Here is a 21,431-nt window from a genome sequence, read left to right on the forward strand (position 1 = left end):
TACCATCTGAGTCAACGCTAAGCACAATTAAATCAAATGAAGACTTCACGATGCCTGTAGACGTCGAAATATTCAACCGAGAAATAGCAGCTATTCGTGTTTCGCCTATAGATTTAGGTAAGGTTAAAAATGTTCACTATCCTGAAAAAAAGTGCGCTGAAATCGTCGAAGGTGTACGAAGAAATCTTTTTAAATTAGACGCTAAAACAGAAAAAGCAAACGAGTTTGATGAAGTCATAGAAAATATGAAAATTAAATTTTTAAATTCAGCCACAAGGCAAGAAAAACTATCAATTTTATCATTGTTGCCAAAATCATGGTCAGTACAAAAAATTGTAGACGAATTTAAAACCAGTAGAAATATGGCATCAGATGCAAGAAAGGAAAGAGATAATATATTTGATTCATCTCAAGGTTCAAGCTCTGGAAAAGCTTTGAGTAATGAAACAAAAGAACTGGTTTTGAATTTTTTTGAGGACGATGATATAAGCCGTGCAATGCCAGGCCAAAGAGATTTTGTTAGCGTAAAGACAGGAAATAAGAGATTAGCTGTTCAGAAAAGATTGTTAATGATGACATTGAGAGAAGCTTTTAATCGCTTTAATGAAATGTACGTCAATGTAAAAATAGGGTTTTCATCATTTGCAAGCCTCCGGCCAAGGCAATGTAAACTATTGACTATCACAGGAACACATAATGTTTGCGTTTGCACTACGCATGAAAATGTCAATTTAATTCTACATAGCTTAAAAAAATACAATGTCTTGAATGATCTAAAAACATTAACGAATAGATTACTTTGCGAAAATAAGACAACTCATTGCCATCTACGAAGATGTAAAAACTGCCCAGATACCTCAGTTTTAGAAGACAGTTTATTGAAACAACTGGAAGAAAACTTTGTTGAAAAGCTTTCATTCAAACAATGGGCTACCACTGACAGATGTGATTTAGAAACTATTGTAAAGCAAACCGATGAGTTTGTTTCATTTTTCAGCTCAAAATTAGAAAGTTTGATTCCGCATGATTTTGTAAAAACCGAACAATCCAATTTTTTGAAAACTACAAAACAAAACTTGCAAGATGGTGAATTTTTAGCTATTTGTGACTTTTCTGAAAATTACAGCTTCGTTTTGCAGGATGAAGTTCAATCACACCATTGGAACGTGCAACAGGCCACAATCCATCCTTTCGTAATATATTATACTGAAAATATGCAAATTAAACATTTTAGCTTCATTATAATTTCTGAAGAACTAAGACATGATTCAGTCGCTGTCAATTTGTTTATTGATAAAATGATAAACTTTTTACAAATTGATCAAAATAAATACATAAAAAAAAATTATTTTATGTCAGATGGTGCTGCTTCACAGTATAAAAACCGAAAAAACTTTTCTAGCCTTTGTAAATTTAAGTCAAAGTATGGTATTGACGCTGAATGGCATTTCTTCGCAACATCGCACGGAAAAGGTCCATGCGATGCTATTGGAGGTACGATAAAACGCATGGCTACCAGAGCAAGTTTAGCCAAAGAACGCGAACACCCGATAAAGACTGCAAGAGAGTTGTTTAATTGGGCAAACAAACGAAAAGAAGAAGAACTTACAAAGTTGTCATTTTGTTATTCTACTACAGAAGAATACGAAAATATGTCTTTGCAGCTAAATAATTAATATAATAATGCAAAAACAATTCAAGGAACTCTAAAATTCCACTCATTTCTTCCTCTATAAGAAAATACAATACAGGCAAAGCTTTATTCAAACTGTCCTGACAATGATGCCAAAATATTCAATATTGTTAAGAAAGTTGTGTAAACAATAATTTTATAAAAATACAGGAATAAAAATAAACTGATGATATCCAACATATAATGTTATTTTTTATTGCGCACAATCACCATCCCTGAAAAATAAGCTTAATTCGCTCTTTTGAATCTTGCTAATTGAGGAGCTTACATTTGCAGTTCTCAAAAAGGTGTATCTCGAAATCGAGTTGTCTCATCGGTTTGATGTCTGTGGCGATGTTCGGCAATAGAGAGAAAATATGCACAGTATAAACACATCCAGTTTAAATGGATTAAACTGTTAGGCGATATGCAAGAGTTGAATGCACATTTTCAGCACAACGCACCAAAAATCATTTGAAGAAATCATTGTTCCTGATAGTGGGATTTTGTAACTTGTTTTTCAAAATACTTTTAAGGCAGAGAATTTCACTCGAATCTTTAAGCTGTCAGTGTCATTTTAACTCAAAATTTTCCAATCTTTCCGAAAAAAATACTTTTAAAACTGGAAAAACACGGAGTACATCCGAAAAGGGCCAAAACTTATTAAGTTATCAAAAAAAAACAATATTAAATCAGTAATATCTTCTAAACGGTGCATCTTAGAAAAATGTTACCGAGGTACTTTTTGTTTGCAAATTTGATTTACTTTCATAAAATTAGGGTGACAAACTTTTTTGACTTTTCTTAATAGCTTTTTTGAAAATTGTATTTTTTTAAAAAACGATTTTTTTCATCGTAGCCTATTTTTCTCCAGAACAACCTACTGTGCACTAGATAGCATTTTCAGTCAGCTATAACATAAGGATAATAAAAAAATTATTGACATGTCACTTTAAAGGGAAAATTTATATTTTAGTTCAAAACACAAATACCAAACTTTTTTTTTACCGTGCATATTTTCTCCATATAACACCAACAATTGTCTAAAACTTCGCCCAAGACACCAAACCAATCGGACGAACCGTTTCCGAGATACAATTTTTTGAAGATATCATGTGCATTTTTCATAGGCCCTTCTCATAAGTAAGGCTAGATTCAAAATGGCGAACCAAGTATGCGAAACGGCGTTTTTCTTCCCCAAAAACTTGTATGCAAGGTTTCATGCAAATCAAAAAAGATGAAAATTACTCGTTGCTTTAATGATATGGAACCGCTCTAGACTTATTCAATTCCTTACTAGAAAACAACATTATACCACCTGAATGGAGACAGGTCAAAGTAATAGCCATTCGAAAACCTGGCAAACCAGCGTCTGACCATAACTCATACCGTCCGATTGCGGTGCTTTCGTGCATTAGGAAATTGTTGGAGAAAATAATCCTTCGGAGACTCGATCAGTGGGTCGAAACAAATAACTTGCTATCAAATACACAGCTTGGGTTCCGCAAGAGTAAAGGAATAAACGATTGTCTAGCGCTGCTTTCCACAGATATTCAACTGATCTTTGCGCACAAGCAGCAATTGGCTTCAGTATTCTTGGACATTAAGGGGGCTTTTGATTCAGTTTCCATTGAAATTATGTCAGACAATCTGCACAGATGTGGACTTTCTGGAATTTTAAGTAATTTCATGTACAATTTGTTGTCAGAAAAGCAAATGAACTTTTCCCTTGGAAAACTGACAACTTCCAGAATTAGCTACATGGGCCTGCCCCTAGGCCCTCTTCTTTATAGCTTTTATGTCAAAGATATCGACAACTGTTTGGCAGAACAATGCACGCTTATAGACAACTTGCAGATGACGGTGTGGTTTCCATAAGAGGTCCACGTGCCGTGGACTTGCAAGGACCATTGCAAAGTTCCTTAGATAACTTGTCGTCTTGGGTTAGGAATCTAGGGATCGAATTCTCGCCGCAGAAAACTGAACTGGTAGTGTTTACTCGAAAGCGGTACCCAGCCCAAATGCAGCTTAATCTTTTGGGCAGAAACATTACTCAATCATTGTCTTTCGAGTACTTTGGGGTCTGGTTTGATTCAAAGTGCACTTGGAATGGCGGCTGAAAATCTCGTAAATAGAGATAATAATAATAATAATGCACTTGAAATACCCATATTACGTATTTGAAGCAAAAATGTCAGCAGAGGATTAAGGAGACCTCATAACACTTTACAAAACAACTTTTCTCTCTGTTCTAGCGTACGGCTCTTTCTGCTTTCTCTTGGCAAGAAAATGTCACCTAATAAAATTGGAACGAATTCCATATCGTTGTTTGCGTATTGCTCTCGGCTGTATGCACTTAACGCATAACATGAGTCTCGAGGTTCTGGCAGGAGTAACACCCCTCCAGAACCGTTTCTGGGAGCTCTCTCTCTCAGGATACTAATCAAATGCGGAGTGACGAACACACTTATAATTGAAAATTTTGAAGAAATTCTTGAGCTGAACACACAATCTCGATTTATGAGAATCTACCACCACTACATATCGTCAGATATGTGTCTTCCTTGTTATACTCCAGACCGTGTTCACTTCACCAATCGCAGTTCCTCAATTGAATATGATCTGACCATGAAACAAGCAACTCATGGGATTCCCGATCAACTTCGACCTATTATTATCCCGCGTATTTTTACTGAAAAGTACCAATACGTCAATTGCGTGAAAAGATATTTTACAGACGGGTCACGTCTCAATGGATCCACTGGCTTCGGTGTCTTCAATGAAAACTCTAGCACCTTCCGCAAACTTCAGGAACCTTGTTCCGTTTATGTTGCTGAGCTGGCAGCAATCAACTTCGCATTGGGGATGATTTCCAACATGCCCGCAGACCATTACTTCATCTTCTCGGATAGTCTCAGTTCGATTGAGGCTATTCGGTCGATGAAACCAAGTAGGCACTCATCTTATTTGCTTTCAAAGGTAAGGGAGCAGATGAGTGTACTGGTCGAAAGATCATACATATATGATTACCTTTGTATAGGTCCCCTCACATTGCTTAATCACAGGCAATGAGAAGGCGGAGTCTCTCGCAAAGGTGGGCGCGCAGGAAGGCGAATTTTATGACAGGCAAATTTCACACGATGAATTTTACCATTTAGTGCGTCAGAGTACCCTTTCGAGTTGGAAAACTGATTGGGACAATGGAAATCTTGGACGGTGGTTACATTCAATTATTCCTAATGTTTCTTCGATAGCGTGGTTTAAAGGCTTGGACTTAAGTCGTGACTTCATTCGCATGATGAGTAGACTTATGTCCAACCACTACTCGCTAGATGCTCATCTCAATAGAATAAACCTCGTGGACAGCAACATCTGTCGGTGTGGAAACGGTTACGATGACATCGATCACGCAGTTTGGTAATGTACGGATAATGACGCTGCCAGAGAGCGACTTTTGAATACCCTCGAGGCCCAAGGAAGACAACCCTATGTTCCTATCAGATACGTCATTGGGAACTCGCGATATCTGCTATATGCAGTCGGTTTATGTGTTTATTTAAATGTCTAGTATAAGAATTTAATTCCTTTGTCTTTTATCTCTCTTTAATAGTTTTTGTTTGTTTTGTCCCCCCGTCTCGATGAGTCTCATCGTCACCCACTGGTCACCATAGCCGGTCGAACTCCAGACGAAATTAGAACTGCACTACCGTTCATACTGGCGACAACGCTCTGATGAGACAATGAAACCTTACTCCCAAGCTCCTCCCCTGATCCTATCCTTCGACAATGTACCTCTCTAACCTCGAGTAAGCCGCGAGTATTCGGCTCAACTCCTACTAGACATAGAATTAAGAGAATTTTGTTACAAAGAACAATGAACTATCGGCTCCTTAAAGCTAACGCGATTGAGCCTTCCAAATAAACGAACTAGTTAAAAAAAAAGAGAGAGGGTAAAGTTTTTACTAGAGTCACAAATTGGTATGGAGATATGGGTCTGCTTGTTTACTGACAAACGTTAGTTTGATGGTTTGTTTTTAAAACCTACCTCAGGTTGAGGTTCGCAGTTCAAAAAGTTCGGTTTCACACTGTTCGATGTTCGAAAATCCCTCTGTTGTTGATCGGCCGATTTTCGAGAAAGCGTCTATCAAAGTTGATTCCTTGTCTGTCAGAAATAAGTCTGCTGGAATAGCAGCCCTAACAAAATAGTTATGGTTATTTTGCTTAACTATGTGTTCTGGGTATCTTCCAAACTATTTGTGGAACAGTTCAATTATTTGGGTTATCGTTCGTATATGGTTATTTTTATTAGGGAGGTTTATTTGAACATTTTCCATCAGTCAAATTTAAGTGGAAATTCTCCAAATGGAACACAGTCTGAGATCTCAGTGAATGTGACGTTTGCTTTGGAATCTCGGAAAATGTTTTGCTGAATATCGGCCAACAAACGACATTCGGCAAATTCATTTCTCCATTCCATTTTTGCCTTCATCTGTAGGACGAATTTAGAATCAAGATTTTTAACAATATCTCAACAATTTGTGATTCTTTATCAAATATAATGGTACGTGTGGAAAGGTAAATAAATTTAGAAGTCATCTATAGTAGAAACATTCCATTTTGTGTTAAGGTCCGCTTGAAAACGATAGGTAAAGTGTGGGTTGTACTAAGTAGGCCCAAAATGAGATCTTAACCCTATCACTAAAAAGAAAAATGTGCTCAGACGGTTTTAGCTGCAGTAACCAACTTTTAAGACACATGACGCCTTTGATACAATAAACACTCACCCATAAACTTGGGATGGTAGCCCCATAGCACGAACGGTACGTAGAAGATGAGTCCGGCAAAGATGAACATCACTGCGTACAGGTACTCGATTTGTGGCTTCTCGATGATGGGCGCCACCACTAGGTAACCGGAAATGATCATAACCAGTATTGGAATGATAATTGGAACCTGCGAGCGAAAAAGAATAATGTAATCTCCTGCGGAAATGTGGGTCGGGGTCTTACTTTGTAGGGCCTCGGGTAGTTGGGTTTGGTATAACGCATCACTATCAGAGCCAGCATCGCGCCACCGTAGAAGATCCAGGCCGTGAAGCTGAAGAAATCGATCAGCGAGTCGATGGTGCCGTACATGACCATCGCACCGGCAATCAACGACTGCGAAGGAAGAATATGTGATTAATTGTTGATGTGCTTTGGGGTGGAATAGCGGGGGTGGCTTACGTGGAAAATCAGTCCGGGAGCCGGTGTCAGACGGCGAACGTGCACGTACGACAGAATATCCAGCAAGTGTCCCTCGCGGCTAGCGGCAAAACACAGCCTGGAAATGAACCAAAATACAGCCATGAAACCACAATGTTTAATGGAGACGCTTGGTTGTTCACTAATAGCATCGACTCGAAACTATTGTAATGCTGTCTTGCTGCTCCTCCGTTTTTCGTTGACGGGCGACGACGGATAATGATTGATTTTTGTTTACTTTCCGCCTTGTTCGCTTCTCGATTTAATGAATTGTACCATTGCAAGCAGTAAATTGTTGGCAGATAATCATCTACCTATCAAGCCACGATTAATGGGACATACCTTCCGGCGGCAAACAGGGTTCCGTTGGCGCTGCCAAATGTACTGATGGTGACACTGAGCGGCATCAGCCAAGCCAGCGCGCCCAGGATACGGTTGCCAAAGGTGACCGCCACGGCTTCCGATTCGATCATCTCGGTCGCGGACATGGCGGCCAGATAGGACAGGTTGATCAGCGCGTAGCACAGCGTCACCAGCGGAATGCCGATGATGATCGAGCGGGGTAGATTCCTAAGGTTTGGGTTGGACATTGTTTTATTTACGATTAAAAGAGTTTCTTTTGATGGTCACTCACTTGCTCGGATTCTGGATCTCCTCGGTGACGTAGTTCAGATTGTTCCACCCGTCGTAGGCCCACAGACCGGTGTAGAAGGCCGTCGCGATCGCTCCGAGCGACGGCGTCGGTCCGCTAAATGCATGCTGTAGATGTTGGGTGTTGCCTTGGAACAGTTTGTAGGCGCCGCCGCAAATGATGATCAGCACCGCAACCAGTTTTGCAGAGGTAAAGACATTTTGTACTGCCATCCCTAAATTAACGCTATAACAATTTACAAATAAAATGCTCACTACAGTAGGCCAATGTAGGCAGACAGCAACGGTTGCATGACGACGATGAAAAGGTGGCGGTGGTAGTTAGTTGATCAACGACGACGACGACGACACAGCAATGCGGAAGAGAAGAGACAAACAAGAGGTCTTAGTTTTGATCTGAACAGAAAAAAATGTCCATAGGAAGAGCGATCCATTTTGCATAGCGAGACCGGCCATGAGGAATGGACCGTTGGTCTCTATGCAAAATGATCCTACCCTTTAGCTCGAATAGATTCAAACGAATGAGTATGATGTCGAAGATGATGAAGACCAATGGTCGTATACTCGATGATGCATGATGAATCGTTGATGACACCGTAGCAGTTGCTACGGAGATTCTTAGCTTGATCTTGCCTACGGGATCTCGAGTCAGCCCCGGTATGCCGCCGTGCCGTGTGACTGACATATTGGATCGCACAGCACTAGGCATACATGCACCGACCATGGAGAACCACCATACAGATACAGAGACAACAGAGGAGACACGAACATTTTGTACGGTTTTACAGGTGCCAGTCTATAAGAAAAGATCTTTTTATAGCGCTAGGAGAAAGCTGAACTATAAAGTAATAGGACATGTGGAGATTCCCTGCAGTGATGCTGGGCTGTTCCGGTCCTGCATATGGCCATCTCTCGGCAGTCGGGAGGGGCAAGGGGGCCTAGCTGTCGGGAGAATCCTTTCTCTCGTGTCTGCTGCCGAATCACGCCTACACTTTCATACTATTATATGTTACTTAGGTAAACCGTGATTCTGTAACAGAAAATTAAAAATAGTTCGCTGACGGTTTCAAACGCAAAATAAAAAAGCGGGATCAATTCAACACAAACTTAAACTGAGAGCTCATGATATTCGGGAAGGACAAAAGTTTGACCTACTTAACTATCGTACTCAGTACAAAATAAATTCCCGATTTTCCACGGGATACTCACCAATCGCCAATATTGCAACCATTTTCACAACAGTCAACGGTGGATCGCATTCGGCAACGAAGGCTTCGACGGCGTACTGCGCAAACGACAGGCAGATGATGGCCATCTGGGATGGCTTGAGTACCAACGTCGAGACCCACGAGAACAGGAAGGCCGGCCAGGCGCCGAATGCGTCCATGAAGTAGGCCCATTCTGCTCCGGAGGATGTGTTCATCGTGCCTAACTCAGCGTACGCCAATGCACCTGGTTGGAGGGAGGGAAGAAGCGGATGTTTGGATTATAATTATATGCTCGAATTGAGTCTCAGCAGTAGCTTAACGTGTCTTTCATGGAATGTGGCAGGGATCAGATAAAGATTTCAAATTGCAGTATAAATATTCTCATCCGGACGAGCGATTGTGCTAAATATTTCAGTCAGTCAGTCAGTTCAGTCAGTGAGTAAACAAACGATTGGTTTTAAGGACACGGTTTACAGAAGGCTGCATCGTCTCGTCACTTCTCATTTTCTCGGGCAAACAACTGAGTATCTACTTATAATGAATCTAGATGAAAATGCTACTCAGTGTTTGCTGCAGAAATACAAGGGTGAAATTTCAGATTTAAACGTCTTCAGGCTCTACAAATTGACCAAAAGTTTAGGATTTTTCTTTAACCTTATGGAAATTCGTAAAAAATAACGAAACTTAGTAGAAATTCTAGACATTTCAGGGAATCTCATTATTTTTAGAGGAGCTTCATATAAGTTCAGGACACTTTTTTGAAGCCTCATGAGCCTGGAATAGTTCAGGGAATAACATACAAGCTCCCTACCTGTTCATTATGTAGAAGCTTAGAAGTAGAGGGGTGAAAGTCAATTCTCTTCATCGATTTCCTCTTTTGATGATCATGGCTTCACTAACCTATTTCGCATTATTTCTGCTATGCTCTTCTATCATTCAGAACAACAAAGGTATCAATGAATGTGATTGCCGTCGAGTTATTAACGAAACAGAAAGTTGATGAAGAGAATCGATCAAAATCACTTACACCCCTGCTTCCAATTTGGTTACAAGATTACACTGGTGATTGGGGGCGTGTGGTTCTGAATATGGTGATGAGTGTAAAAAATGTTAGGCAATTGCATCCTCCCTATTCGCACACGTCCGAAGATCGGAGGCGAATGCCACTTCGACTTGTTTCGTGTACTAACTGATGACAGTGTTGGGGAAGCAGCATATGCATGTACGTAATTGGTGGATTTGTTAGTTATTTCGACGCTTTTGGACAATGCTTGACATTTATAAATTTTTCAATAGTTTCTTGTTGAACATCAACAATCAGAAGCATTTCTATCGATGCGTAGAGATATTTTTGATCGATTGGTGATAAAATTACTGAATTGGTCCAGAGGCAGCTGAGTTATTAACGTTCAAAATCTTTCATAATTTTGTTACATGTTCCATTTTTGGTTTTCACAAAGTGTACCCCCATAAAGAAATCACAGATGTAGTCCTGCGTCAAAAAAATGTGCAGGCAAATTTGTATCTAAAAATAGTTCAGCAAACTTCTAAGAACTTCAGTACCAGGCTTAAAGCCTGGTACACAGCTGAAAAGAAAACGGAAAAGCAATTTTTGAGGATTTTTCCCAAAAGAAAATTTGACAGCTGGTGTCTTTTGCTAAGTTTTGAGATCATAGGGAGGTGTCGTCTAATTTTAAAATCAACAATTATCAGTTTTTATGTTGTTAAAATGCATCTAAAACATCAATTTTTCAACAAACGTTAAAATTACCTAACGGAATAATTGATCAGACCATTATTCCGCAAGGAAAGTGAAACCAAAGAAGAATACTAAGATGAAACAGTCGGAAGAAGAACTTTCTATTTTAGTGTCCTCTTTCACGGTCCCTTTCATCAAATCAATACCCCCCATATGCAAGGTAATTTTGTTGTTTTTTTGCTGCCCTTCGGTAGAGATGAAATTTTGCGCTCTTTTTTTTATCAAAACAATCACACCAAAATCAGAGATGTCCCATTTTTTAATTATTCGATTAACAACTAATCGACTATTTTTTGATCGCTGTGCTGTCATTTTTTCACCAATGAGAGTACAGAACATGTTTGAAACGATGGGTGATGATCCTCTGGAGAAGTTAATGCTTATATCGGCTTGATATAACCGATTACAAATATTTTACTTTTCGGTTCGTTAATCGACTAATCGATTATTAGAATGAAAATCGGCCATCACTGGATGAATGTCAAACGTCATTTCAAATATAAGGACCGTACATAAATAATGATACTATTTGAAAGGGACCGGGGCTAATCACAAATTACGTCCCCACAGTAGCTGAAATAAACACGAGTGTTCACCGGTTGGTGAAACTGCATTCAGAATGCGCCACCTTCATGTCGATCACGGTACTAATGTAATCGATCTTTCCTTTACCGATTTCTTTTAAAAGCCTGGTACGCAGCTGAAAAGAAAACGGAAAAGTAATTTTTGAGGAATATTCCCAAAAGTAAATTTGACAGCTATAGGGAGGTGTCTTTTGCTAAATTTTGAGATCATAGGTAGGTGTCGTCTAATTTTAAAATCAACAATTATCAATTTTTATGTTGTTAAAATGCATCCAAAACATCATTTTTACAACAAACGTTAAAATTACCTAACGGAATAATTGGTCAGACCATTATTCCGCAAGGAAAATGAAATTGCATTCAGAATGCGCCACCTTCATATCGATCACGATACTAATGTAATCGATCTTTCCTTTACCGATTTCTTTTGAACTGCGTACTGGGTCAAGAAATGCTAATTAAAAGAAATTTCTTTAGCATTCCGTGTCCTATACCGTAGCACGTAAAAACGTCATTACTTTTCAGCTGCGTACCAGGCTAAACTGCGTACTGGGTCAAGAAATGCTAAGGAAAAGTAATTTCTTTACCATTCCGTGTCCTATTGATGAATTTACGTTACGTTTAATCGACCAGCAGATGGAAATGATGAGAAAATGATAATGACGTTTTGCTACCTGTCAAATCATATGGAATATATTATATAATAGTACATCATCAGTTTTGTAATTGCAAATCTGAAAACTAGGTGTCGCATGGCCTGTTTTACCTTTGCGTAAATTTGTCAATCCCGTAGCACGTAAAAACGTTATTACTTTTCTGCTGCGTACCAGGCTTAAGGTGGCACCATGCTGTCAGTAGTGAAAAGATCAAAACTGACGACTTTAAGCAAAGCAAACTGGCCATACGACACCTAGTTTTCAAATCTGCAATTACAAAACTGATGATGTACTAAAAAATTATCCATAAAAATAACATCATTTACATCTGCTGGTCGATCGTCACATAAATTCATCAGTTGGGTTATTTAGGGGTATTGAGGTAAATACATATTCGTAATCTGCATTAAAAATGGAACCGAAATCCAAAATTTCATAAAATTTGGTACACTGGAACTGTTTCAAATAAGTGCAATTACATTAGAAAAAAATCACCATCTTAGCACCCCTCGGACGGACTTAGTATAAATTTAGTGTCAAAAATAAAGATTCCAACCTTGATTTAAAAATTGAGATGAATGTCTATGGTGTCGATAAAAATATCGTAGGTCTTGCAGATGCTGTATAAAAGCCGGTTTGTTTTTCTAAATTAGACAATCCAATTAGTCATTGCATTTCCAAAGTACCTAGTATTAATCACTTTTTACGCAATCTTTCAATGACATTTTTTTCGCCAGGCTTCATTCGATCCAAAAGTGTCACGAACTGACATTATTGCCACTGATTTATCAGAGTACCACCACCATCATGAACATAATAGTAGATTAGTGCGATTCTACCGGTGCTCAGAAGAACAATGTGATCAATTTATTTATTTTATTTAAAATTCCAGACCCAAAAAAAGGCATCCAGAACAAAATGGATTCAGTAACGACGTGCGTGTGGGAGCTGATGTTGAGCGAATTTGACGGTTCACTGTATCCATCAATTCGGGGAGAAAGCGAGAGTGGAATTTGGAGTTGTCTCATCTTATTTGGTAAGGAAAAAGAAAGCTAACCCCCTTGCGGGATGGAGACTTATTATTCATTGATAAAATGTGAGGGCATTTCTCGGTAATTTGTATGACGCTCCGCTGCTGCGATCGTCAAGGAATGTTTTCTGAATTAACGGTTTATGAACTTAAATTTGCAGAATCGGTCTGGCTCGAGGCACTGGGGTTTAAAAATATAATTTTCAATTGTTTGCGCTGACTTCACGACACCGAACTAGCAGAGAACATGAAACACTATAATTTATTGCACTCTGCCGGTAATTATAGGACGCGAATCACTGCAAGCCGGGCGGTGCCTTCTCAGATGGTAAAATTTGCCAAGCGAATCTGCCCGGTTATTACATCGTTAAATCACCGTTACAGCGTGTTTCAGACACAAACGATGCACGGCCGATGAGATCGACTCGAAATTGAGTGGTTTTTCACACAAGCAAAAATGCAGATTACTCCGAGGGGGGCATCCTATCTAAATCGCAATTCTAGATGCTCGAAATATCAATCTAGGAAAAATCTTATTTCATTTCTCGCATCTACTTGCATCGTGCATCATTTTTTTTGAAGAAAATCTTCAAAATTGCCAACAATTTTCTTTTTATCTACTCAGCGTGCGCGCAGCTAACGACAGTAAAACAAAATCTTTCCTGCATCGTAGATAGAGTTACCCCCTTCGGATTACTCATAGATTGAGTAAAATTTTCCTGCTTGGATAATGAGGAAAAAACGACGAAAATTTTACACAGCCTAGAAGTATACTAATAGTCTGAGTGAAACCACTCTCGATTTTCGTCATATTCGTAAAGCTTTTCCTGGAAAATCGAGGAAAATTTTACTCATTCTATGAGTAACTTACGTTTTGGAGAATTTGAGCCAACGAAACTCAAATTTGAGTTGGTTCAATCGGTCGTTTAGTCATGACGGTTTAAGCACAGATAATTGGCAACAGTTTTTCAAACAAATTTGGTGATTCAATTTGCAATCGAATTAAAAATGTGGCATAAATATTGGTGACCGAGAAGATCTCTGCACTCATAGTCCTCGGAGGTCGATTTGAAAATTGTTTTACAATGAGTACTGTCTTATTAAAAACATGTGACCGGATTAAAACTAATTTTAGAAATGTATCGTGAAATGAGAACTGGTTAAACAACAATACTTGTTGGGTTTTATGATCAAATAATTCTCCGCGTGTTTTGAGCGTTCCACAGTGGGACGAAATAAAAAAAAAAGTGGGACATGGCCAATTGCGACGAAACTATTGAGTGTAGCATTTTGATGTTTTCTAGAATGTTTATTAATTTTTTGAGTTATTTATTTGAGTCGGAGAAATTTTTGCTTAAGAGGGGTATACACTCAGATAGTAAAAAATAACTTTTTTATTTCTTATTAAAAATGACGAACATATAAGAAAACATTGCTTAAATGAAGTCATTTGAAGAAACTTTGTCGACGACGAACACTCTCTGTTTCTCAAAAGAACGAAGTTATAGGGTGAAAATTGAAGTACAAACGGTAGAACCATAGAGGTAACTCTAAAACTAGAAGGTACCGAAAAAACGTGCTCAACTTTTTGGCTCAGCTCTGGTACTCTCTTCGGTCCCAAGCTAATCGATTCAACCCTTCGAAACATAAGAAAATTCACTAACCCCTCATTTTATCTGTCAAGCTTTCATAGCAAATCAAAACAAACATTGTGTAGTACTAGAATTTCGACTAGAATGTGGTAAGTTAATCGTTTGCTTGGGACCAATAGGCTAGTCAAGTAGTGAGCCAATTTAAAATCGTTAGTTTCAAAGGTTAACATTGGTCGATGTACAACAATTATTCAAACTAAGGCTGAATTAAAATCGTTGAAAGAACACTTGTTAAGCATCAAATTGTTATCTGGGTACCGTTTGTACTCAATTTCCACCTTATAACTTCGTCCACTTGAGAGATAGAAAGTTTTCGTCTTCTACAAAGTTTCTTCAAATGATTTCATTTACAAGATTTTTATAGATGTCCATCATTTTAAACAAGAAATAAAAAAGTTATTTATCTGAGTGTATACCTCCTGTCGCGGACAACGCGATGGTCCGAGATACCACTGCACAAGCGACACAAAACAAGCAGAAAGTTAAATCTATTGTACCCACACGCCGCACAGAATTGTATTTCGCTCTACACTCCACACAGCAGGAAAATACAAACAGCGACATCACGTAGGAATATCCTCCCGGCTCGATCACTCTCGATCGAGTCGGTAGGTATAAAAGTACCGGCACCAAACTTCACCTACGTGTGGATCATTGTTTGCTCTACTGTCGACTGTCGAGCTGTTCAGTCCGTATTTTCGCTCGAGTTCTCGATTCGATTTTGTTGCGTTTTGTGCTATCGCGTTGCGCCGTGGAAGTTTCGCCACCTTCTCGCGTTCTGGTAAGTTTAATTGAACTTGCAAACACGAAACAAATGGTGCGTAAATAGCCAACCAGTATGCAGTACTCCCGGAGGAAAATGGCGATGGTGACGCCGTTCCCATTGCAAGACGAGATCGGATTCCCCCGCTTTTCACGCCGGTGAAGGATGTTGCCAAGCTGGGTGCCGAACTGGCAAAACACAAGCTGCTGCCTCGCTTCAAGCTTTGCAGCATCGGTACCAAAATCATGTGCTCCAGCCTGGAGGAGTACAAACAAATAGGATGTTTCCTGAAGAACAACAACGTGAACTTCTTCACGCATGATCTGCCATCGAGCAAGCCTCTGAAGGTGGTTTTGCGTGGATTACCGTCGTTCGAGGCGACTGCGGTGAAATCCGAGCTGGACCGGTTCGGGCTCAAGCCTGAGGCAGTGTACCCGATGAACCGGCGTCCCAGCCAAAACGCCAGCTTCCGTGATCAGTTGTTCCTGGTGCATTTCACGAAGGGATCCACCAGTCTTGCGGCTCTGAGATCCAAAATCCGGGACCTGTTTCAGGTCATCATCAGTTGGGAGCAAAACTGCCACATGAAGACAAACTGCGGCAAGTGTGCTGGAACTCACTCAACTGCGTCCTGTGAGCAAGTCGATGACATCGCACCAACGTGTGTCAACTGCGGTGGAAACCACCAAGCCTCCAATCGCGGATGTCCCAAGCGAGTGGAGTTCATTAATATCCGTCGGAATGCCACAATCAACAACCAGCTCGGTCGCCTCCGTAATCATCGTTCGCTTCCTGTACTCACGGAAGTCCAGTACCCAGCTCTCCAGCCCCGGCGACATGTTTATCATACGCTGGTGCTGTCTCAGGTGAATCTGTCGACGATTCTCCGTTCACCTCGGAGGAACTTGTGACGCTCGTGGCCGAGGTCATCATCATCATGCGCACCTGCAAGACTCGATCTGAACAGCTTCATGCTGCATTGTCACTCGTCACCAAGTATGGACCGTGAAGCTATAAAAATTGCAAATTGGAACAGTGAGCAATGACGAACAAGCATAGAGAGCTACTCGATTTCCTCAACACCAAGGAGGTCGACATTGCTATCATCACCGAGACGCATTTGAAGCCTGAACTGAACGTATTCCTTCCCGACTTCCGGCTCGTCAGACTTGATCGCACCTGCTCTGGAGGTGGAGGAGTGGCCATCGCTTCAAGACGGAACATCAGTTGCCGGCTGCTACCAAACTTCCAGCTGAAAACAATTGAAGCCATCGGAGTGGAGGTGAGCACATCACTTGGCCCAATTACCACCATCGCGGCCTAGTGCCCCAAGCAAACCAACATCAGGGACGGGTCGTCAGTGGCCCTCCGGAAAGACATCATCAAACTCACCCGGAGGAGCGGGAACTTTATCATCGCTGGCGATCTGAACGCAAAACACCTAGCTTGGGGCAACGGTCGAAGTAATAGAAACGGCATCATCCTCAATGAAGACCTGCAAGAGGGCCACTATACCATCTTGGCCCCGGACTCCCCCACCCGGTTGAGTAGGTCTGGGTTCCATGCGACCATCGACATCTTCGTAAGCAACATGGGAAACAACATCTCGCAACCTGTGGCATTCCAGGAGCTGAGCTCGGACCACTACCCGGTGGTGGCCGAAGTTGGATCCGATTCGAAGCTTCCCGGCTCAACTACCATCGAGTCAACTGGGCGCAATATCAACACTGCGTCGACACAACCATCGACTACGATGTCCAACCGGGGACGTCCGAAGATGTTGACCGGTGTCTACAAACCATCGAGGAGGCGATTTCCCGCGCCAGGGAACAACACGTGCCAGTATCCAGACAGGTGAGTAACTGAACCTTGACAGCCCTACCAAAGATCTCATTAGACTCCGTAACACCATTCGTAGGCAGTACCAGCGTACTAGCCTGCCTAACTTGAAGACCAATTGTAATCGATTAACAAAGATCATTCAGGCCAGGATGGTATATCTCAGAAATAACGATTTTGCTAGTAAGATCCGCTCTCTCCCAGATTGTGCGAAGCCCTTCTGGAAACTTACAAAAATTCTTAAAAACAAGCCTAGGCCCATTCCACCACTGACCCCACTGGATCGTCCCGGCGACCCAGTGGTTCATCTGATAACTCCTGAAGAGAAGGCTGCCGCGATATGTCAACACTTCGTCAGCTCCCATAATCTCGGACAAAACATTGTCAGCCCTCATGAATCTGAGGTTGCTGAAAATGCAACCAATCTTCTTCAGATTCCTAACATTTTTCCAGAGGAATCCGAAATTACGGCTGACGAACTGTTAGCCTATATCAAATCATCTAAAAACATAAAGGCCCCAGGTTTCGACAACATCCTGAATCTGGAACTCAAACACTTGAGTTCCAGATTCTACAACCATCTGGCACTGATTTTTAATCAAAAAACCAAACCACCTTAAACTCCAAAGGATCCAGAACAAGATCCTTAGGATGGTCCTAAACAGTCCCCCGCGGACTAGAAATTCTGAGATCCGCCTCCTGGCTGGAATTTAAACATTAGAAGAACGGAGAGTATTCATCCTGGAAAGGTTCAGAGACACCTGTCTGAGATCAAATCATCAGATCATACGTGATCTAGCACGTTAGGTTAAGTTATACTCGTAGTTAGGTAGGTTATCACTTTTTTCAATTCAAATAAAACACATCCGCAAAAGGGTTTTCTGTAAACTAGTTGAAAAACGCAAATATTAAATTAGAATATCAAATTAAACAAAGATGAAGAGCCAGGTGATAAATCAATGTACTACCATAATCAACAGAAATAAACATAATTTTACTACTACTACTACTACTACTACTACTACTTCACCTACATCAGTACAAATCAAACTATTATACGAATCACACCCGTTCAATATATGTACAATCTAACGCCGCGAGTTCATTTCTTTTTTCTTGACCGAAGCCAACCACAAGCCAATCAATCAGTCTTTTTCAAAACTTAAGAGTTTTTACTTTCTGAGGCTAAAACCTCTGAACCAGTGACTATTTCCGGATAGTTCGCTCAGCCGTAGCCAGGCGTTGGAGCTCATCGAAGAGGATTCCCAGTGCGTGGACACCTCCCTTAAGCAAAAAATTTCACCACTCAAATAAATTCTTTAAAAAATAAAGAAACATTCCAGAAGACATCAAAATGTTACACTCGGCTGTGTTCCATTTGGTGAATCTTCACTTAAATTTGACAGATGGAAAATTTTAAAATAAACCTGCTATTGTACCAGACTTATTACTGACAGACAAGGAATCAATTTTGACAAACATTATCATTTATTTTCGAAGTGTCAAATTTAAGTGAATATTCACCAAAAGAAACAGCCTCAATAGTTTCGTCGCAAATGGCTATGCCCCTTTTTAATCTCGTCCCACTGTGCGTTCGCTTGAAATAATGGACGAACGAAGCCATCACTGAAGTAAAGTATGCAAGAGTATCAAGACGCCAAGATTGTCGTGCACGATATGCACAGTTAATTTTGTTTGTGTTTTACAAAGCAAAACAACACTCTTGCATGGGACCTTTCGAGCGGATATTTGATTGCATTAAAAAAAAACACAACACTATACAAAGTGGTCCTCGCAAAGACTCGGTACTATAAGCTGTGACGCAAAGCTACTAGTCAAAAGGACGACAATATAGACTGTTCCAGAAATTATAAACATACTTCATGCTGACCGCCATTTCGACCTGGACGAAATACTTCAAATGGCTACGTTATGCGATTTTGCCGGTGATAGGGCATGGACTTTCTAACGAACAAAGGTAAAGAACAATGTTCCAGTCTCGGCACAAATGGAGCACCAAGATGAAGTTTTCCCCGCGGAAATGGATAGATAGGTGGAAACGATTCAAAACAGTACCAATTTTGTAGGGGTCACCCTAAGTTACTTATTGATGGGGCGATACTCTTGATTCGATCAAATCAGAAAAAGCTTTCTTTCTCAAATGAAAATAAACAATCCTACATTTTTAGAACTTGTACAGCTACCTGCCAGGCTTAATTGGTAAGTTGATATCTTCTACTGGGAACACGAAAAATTACAACTATTTTTTGCCAGGTCCGTGAGGAATGCCATGTAGAATCGAGAGCGATCATCAAACAGGGACCATGTTATCCTCCTGTGTCGCTTCAGATGCAAGAATCGCGATGGGGCAATGAAACTAATGGTGCACGCGACGACGTTGACGCTAATGATCCATCGCCGGGTATCATCGGTATGAAAAGTTCAAGGTGTCATTCGGTGGGGAAGTGACTTTGGGAATATGTTTTTGGTCGGGACAGATGGGTGCAGGAATTTTCAAGATGTGAAATTTTATTTTCCGAGATCACATTTCAAATGAGACGTCACGAAGCGTTGCTATCTATTAATACAATGTCACGATCAGCGGCAGCTGTGTGACACACCCTCACCAGCGGTATTATTTGCACCCAAACATGTGAAGGTTTCTTACAAAAAATCTGTCGGAGTTTTTCCGAGCACAATTATATCTTATTGGTCAGTGGGTAAAAATACTTAACTTTCATTCACTAATCACTAGCGATAAAGTTGAAAACAATGTTAGAAAATACGAGCGATAAAAATTCCTATGAAAATAAAACCAGAGAAAAACGAAACACCATGCGTCTCCTTCCGGTAGCCCTCTTTTAGTTAACGTTAATCCACAGACAAACAGACATAACACATTGAATATTACAGACGTCAAACGTAAGGGAATTGACTTTGCTCACCACAGTTAATTGCGTGAACGATTGACAACATGCGAGTGTTATGTCTGTTTGTCTGTGGTTAATCGTTAATTAGCGTTGAATATGTTCTCGCGATCGGGAATGATTTAGCGACATACGTCTTCACCGATAAAAAAAAAACAGCCCAATTTCACGGCCTACGCCCAGCATGAGATTGACAGCAGGCAGCATGTCCCGGGCCCAAGTAATTTGACATCCTGTCGCGTATCTTTTCAGAAGGACCAAAGTAACATATACGCTATTTTGAGAAAATTGAAGTTGAAGTTCGGCAGATTATTATTCTAACTATTTTGAAACAATACATTTTACAATATTTTGTTTACCATAGTTAGTGATAATAATGTTGAAAATTTAGAAGAAACGGTACAATCACAATTCTACTTTGAATTTCATGCTACAATATAGAAAAAATAAATTACATAGGACGTTTTGACTTGTAGTTCGGTCATGTTACATTGGACGATTTCTCTCAATGACAAACTCCATGAGCATTACATTGGATGTTTTGTTTTAAGGACTACTAGATTTTACTAGATTCATATTCACAGATTTCAGAATAGAGTACCTGACATCGGAAAAATGACTGGTACCCTTACTTATAACCTTAGATTGGTTTTCCATGGCTCGCCTTTAGAAAATGAGCACCAATCATTTTTGGCAGACCAAATGTCCGAAGTAACAATCATTCTGTACATTGGACAATTTTTTAAATAAATTAAGTAAATTTGGATGAGTGTTTTGTATCGGGAGCGGGACATTTCACCAAAGGTCATTACGCAGAAGAGCAAGCTATTTTCTACGGGTTTGAACTTTTTCAAAGCTCAGTAAATTTTGAAATCAGTCTCAAAAAAGTAAGATGTTGTATCCAAGACACAACCGTAGATTTGACGTAGGACTACGGAAGGTAGTTATGATGTCACAGCAAAAGTATAGTAAATATTAAATAGATTTTTTAACTCGTTATCAGTGAAAAATTTGGATAGATTGAAGTTCGGAAGCAATTTGAGAGTTCTGTTTTTGAGACGCTCTGTAGATGTCCATGTAGTACAACCATAATACAAAATACCATACCCGAACGATAACCCAAATGATAGAACAATTCCACAAATGGTTTGGATGATACCCTGAACACGTCGTTAAGCAAAATAACTATACTAATTTGATAACGGAAGCCAATCCTGGACGATATGTCTTGGATTCAAGCTCTTACTCTATAAAGGGTGATACGGTCAAAATTTGGTCAAGGGAAAACGCGTGTAAATCGGTGAAATCGTTTATTTAAAAAATCAAATTAAATTTATTTTTCAAGTTCAATTAGTATAAAATTCAGGAAAAATATTCAGTTAGGCTTCCGCTTTTCCAAATCCGAATTGCCGGGCCTTACGCTTGACCCCTGCCATCAGATTTTGTA

At 40.1% G+C, this 21,431-nt stretch overlaps 1 protein-coding gene across 3 annotated transcripts in view; it reads right to left on the bottom strand.

Annotated features, from left to right (window-relative positions):
* The window catches only part of sbm (sobremesa), a 129,920-nt gene that overhangs the window by 10,496 nt on the left and 97,993 nt on the right, over window positions 1-21,431 (bottom strand). For 2 of the 3 annotated variants that reach the window (XM_065225678.1, XM_065225676.1), the window contains exons 5-10: window positions 8,776-9,018; window positions 7,550-7,820; window positions 7,258-7,485; window positions 6,898-6,994; window positions 6,682-6,831; window positions 6,457-6,625 (exon numbers count right to left, since the gene is read on the bottom strand). In XM_065225678.1, the coding sequence (XP_065081750.1) occupies window positions 6,457-6,625; window positions 6,682-6,831; window positions 6,898-6,994; window positions 7,258-7,485; window positions 7,550-7,820; window positions 8,776-9,018 (1,158 nt within the window). Of the gene's footprint in view, window positions 1-6,456; window positions 6,626-6,681; window positions 6,832-6,897; window positions 6,995-7,257; window positions 7,486-7,549; window positions 7,821-8,061; window positions 8,363-8,421; window positions 8,585-8,775; window positions 9,019-21,431 lie in introns of those variants that run through there. The other variant, XM_065225679.1, reaches the window with a different exon arrangement.

This window comes from Ochlerotatus camptorhynchus, unplaced genomic scaffold (assembly GCF_037179485.1).
Source record: "Ochlerotatus camptorhynchus isolate MF236.1 unplaced genomic scaffold, CSIRO-AGI_Acam_v1.1 ptg000232l, whole genome shotgun sequence".
In the NCBI taxonomy this organism is placed as follows: Eukaryota; Metazoa; Arthropoda; class Insecta; order Diptera; family Culicidae; genus Ochlerotatus; species Ochlerotatus camptorhynchus.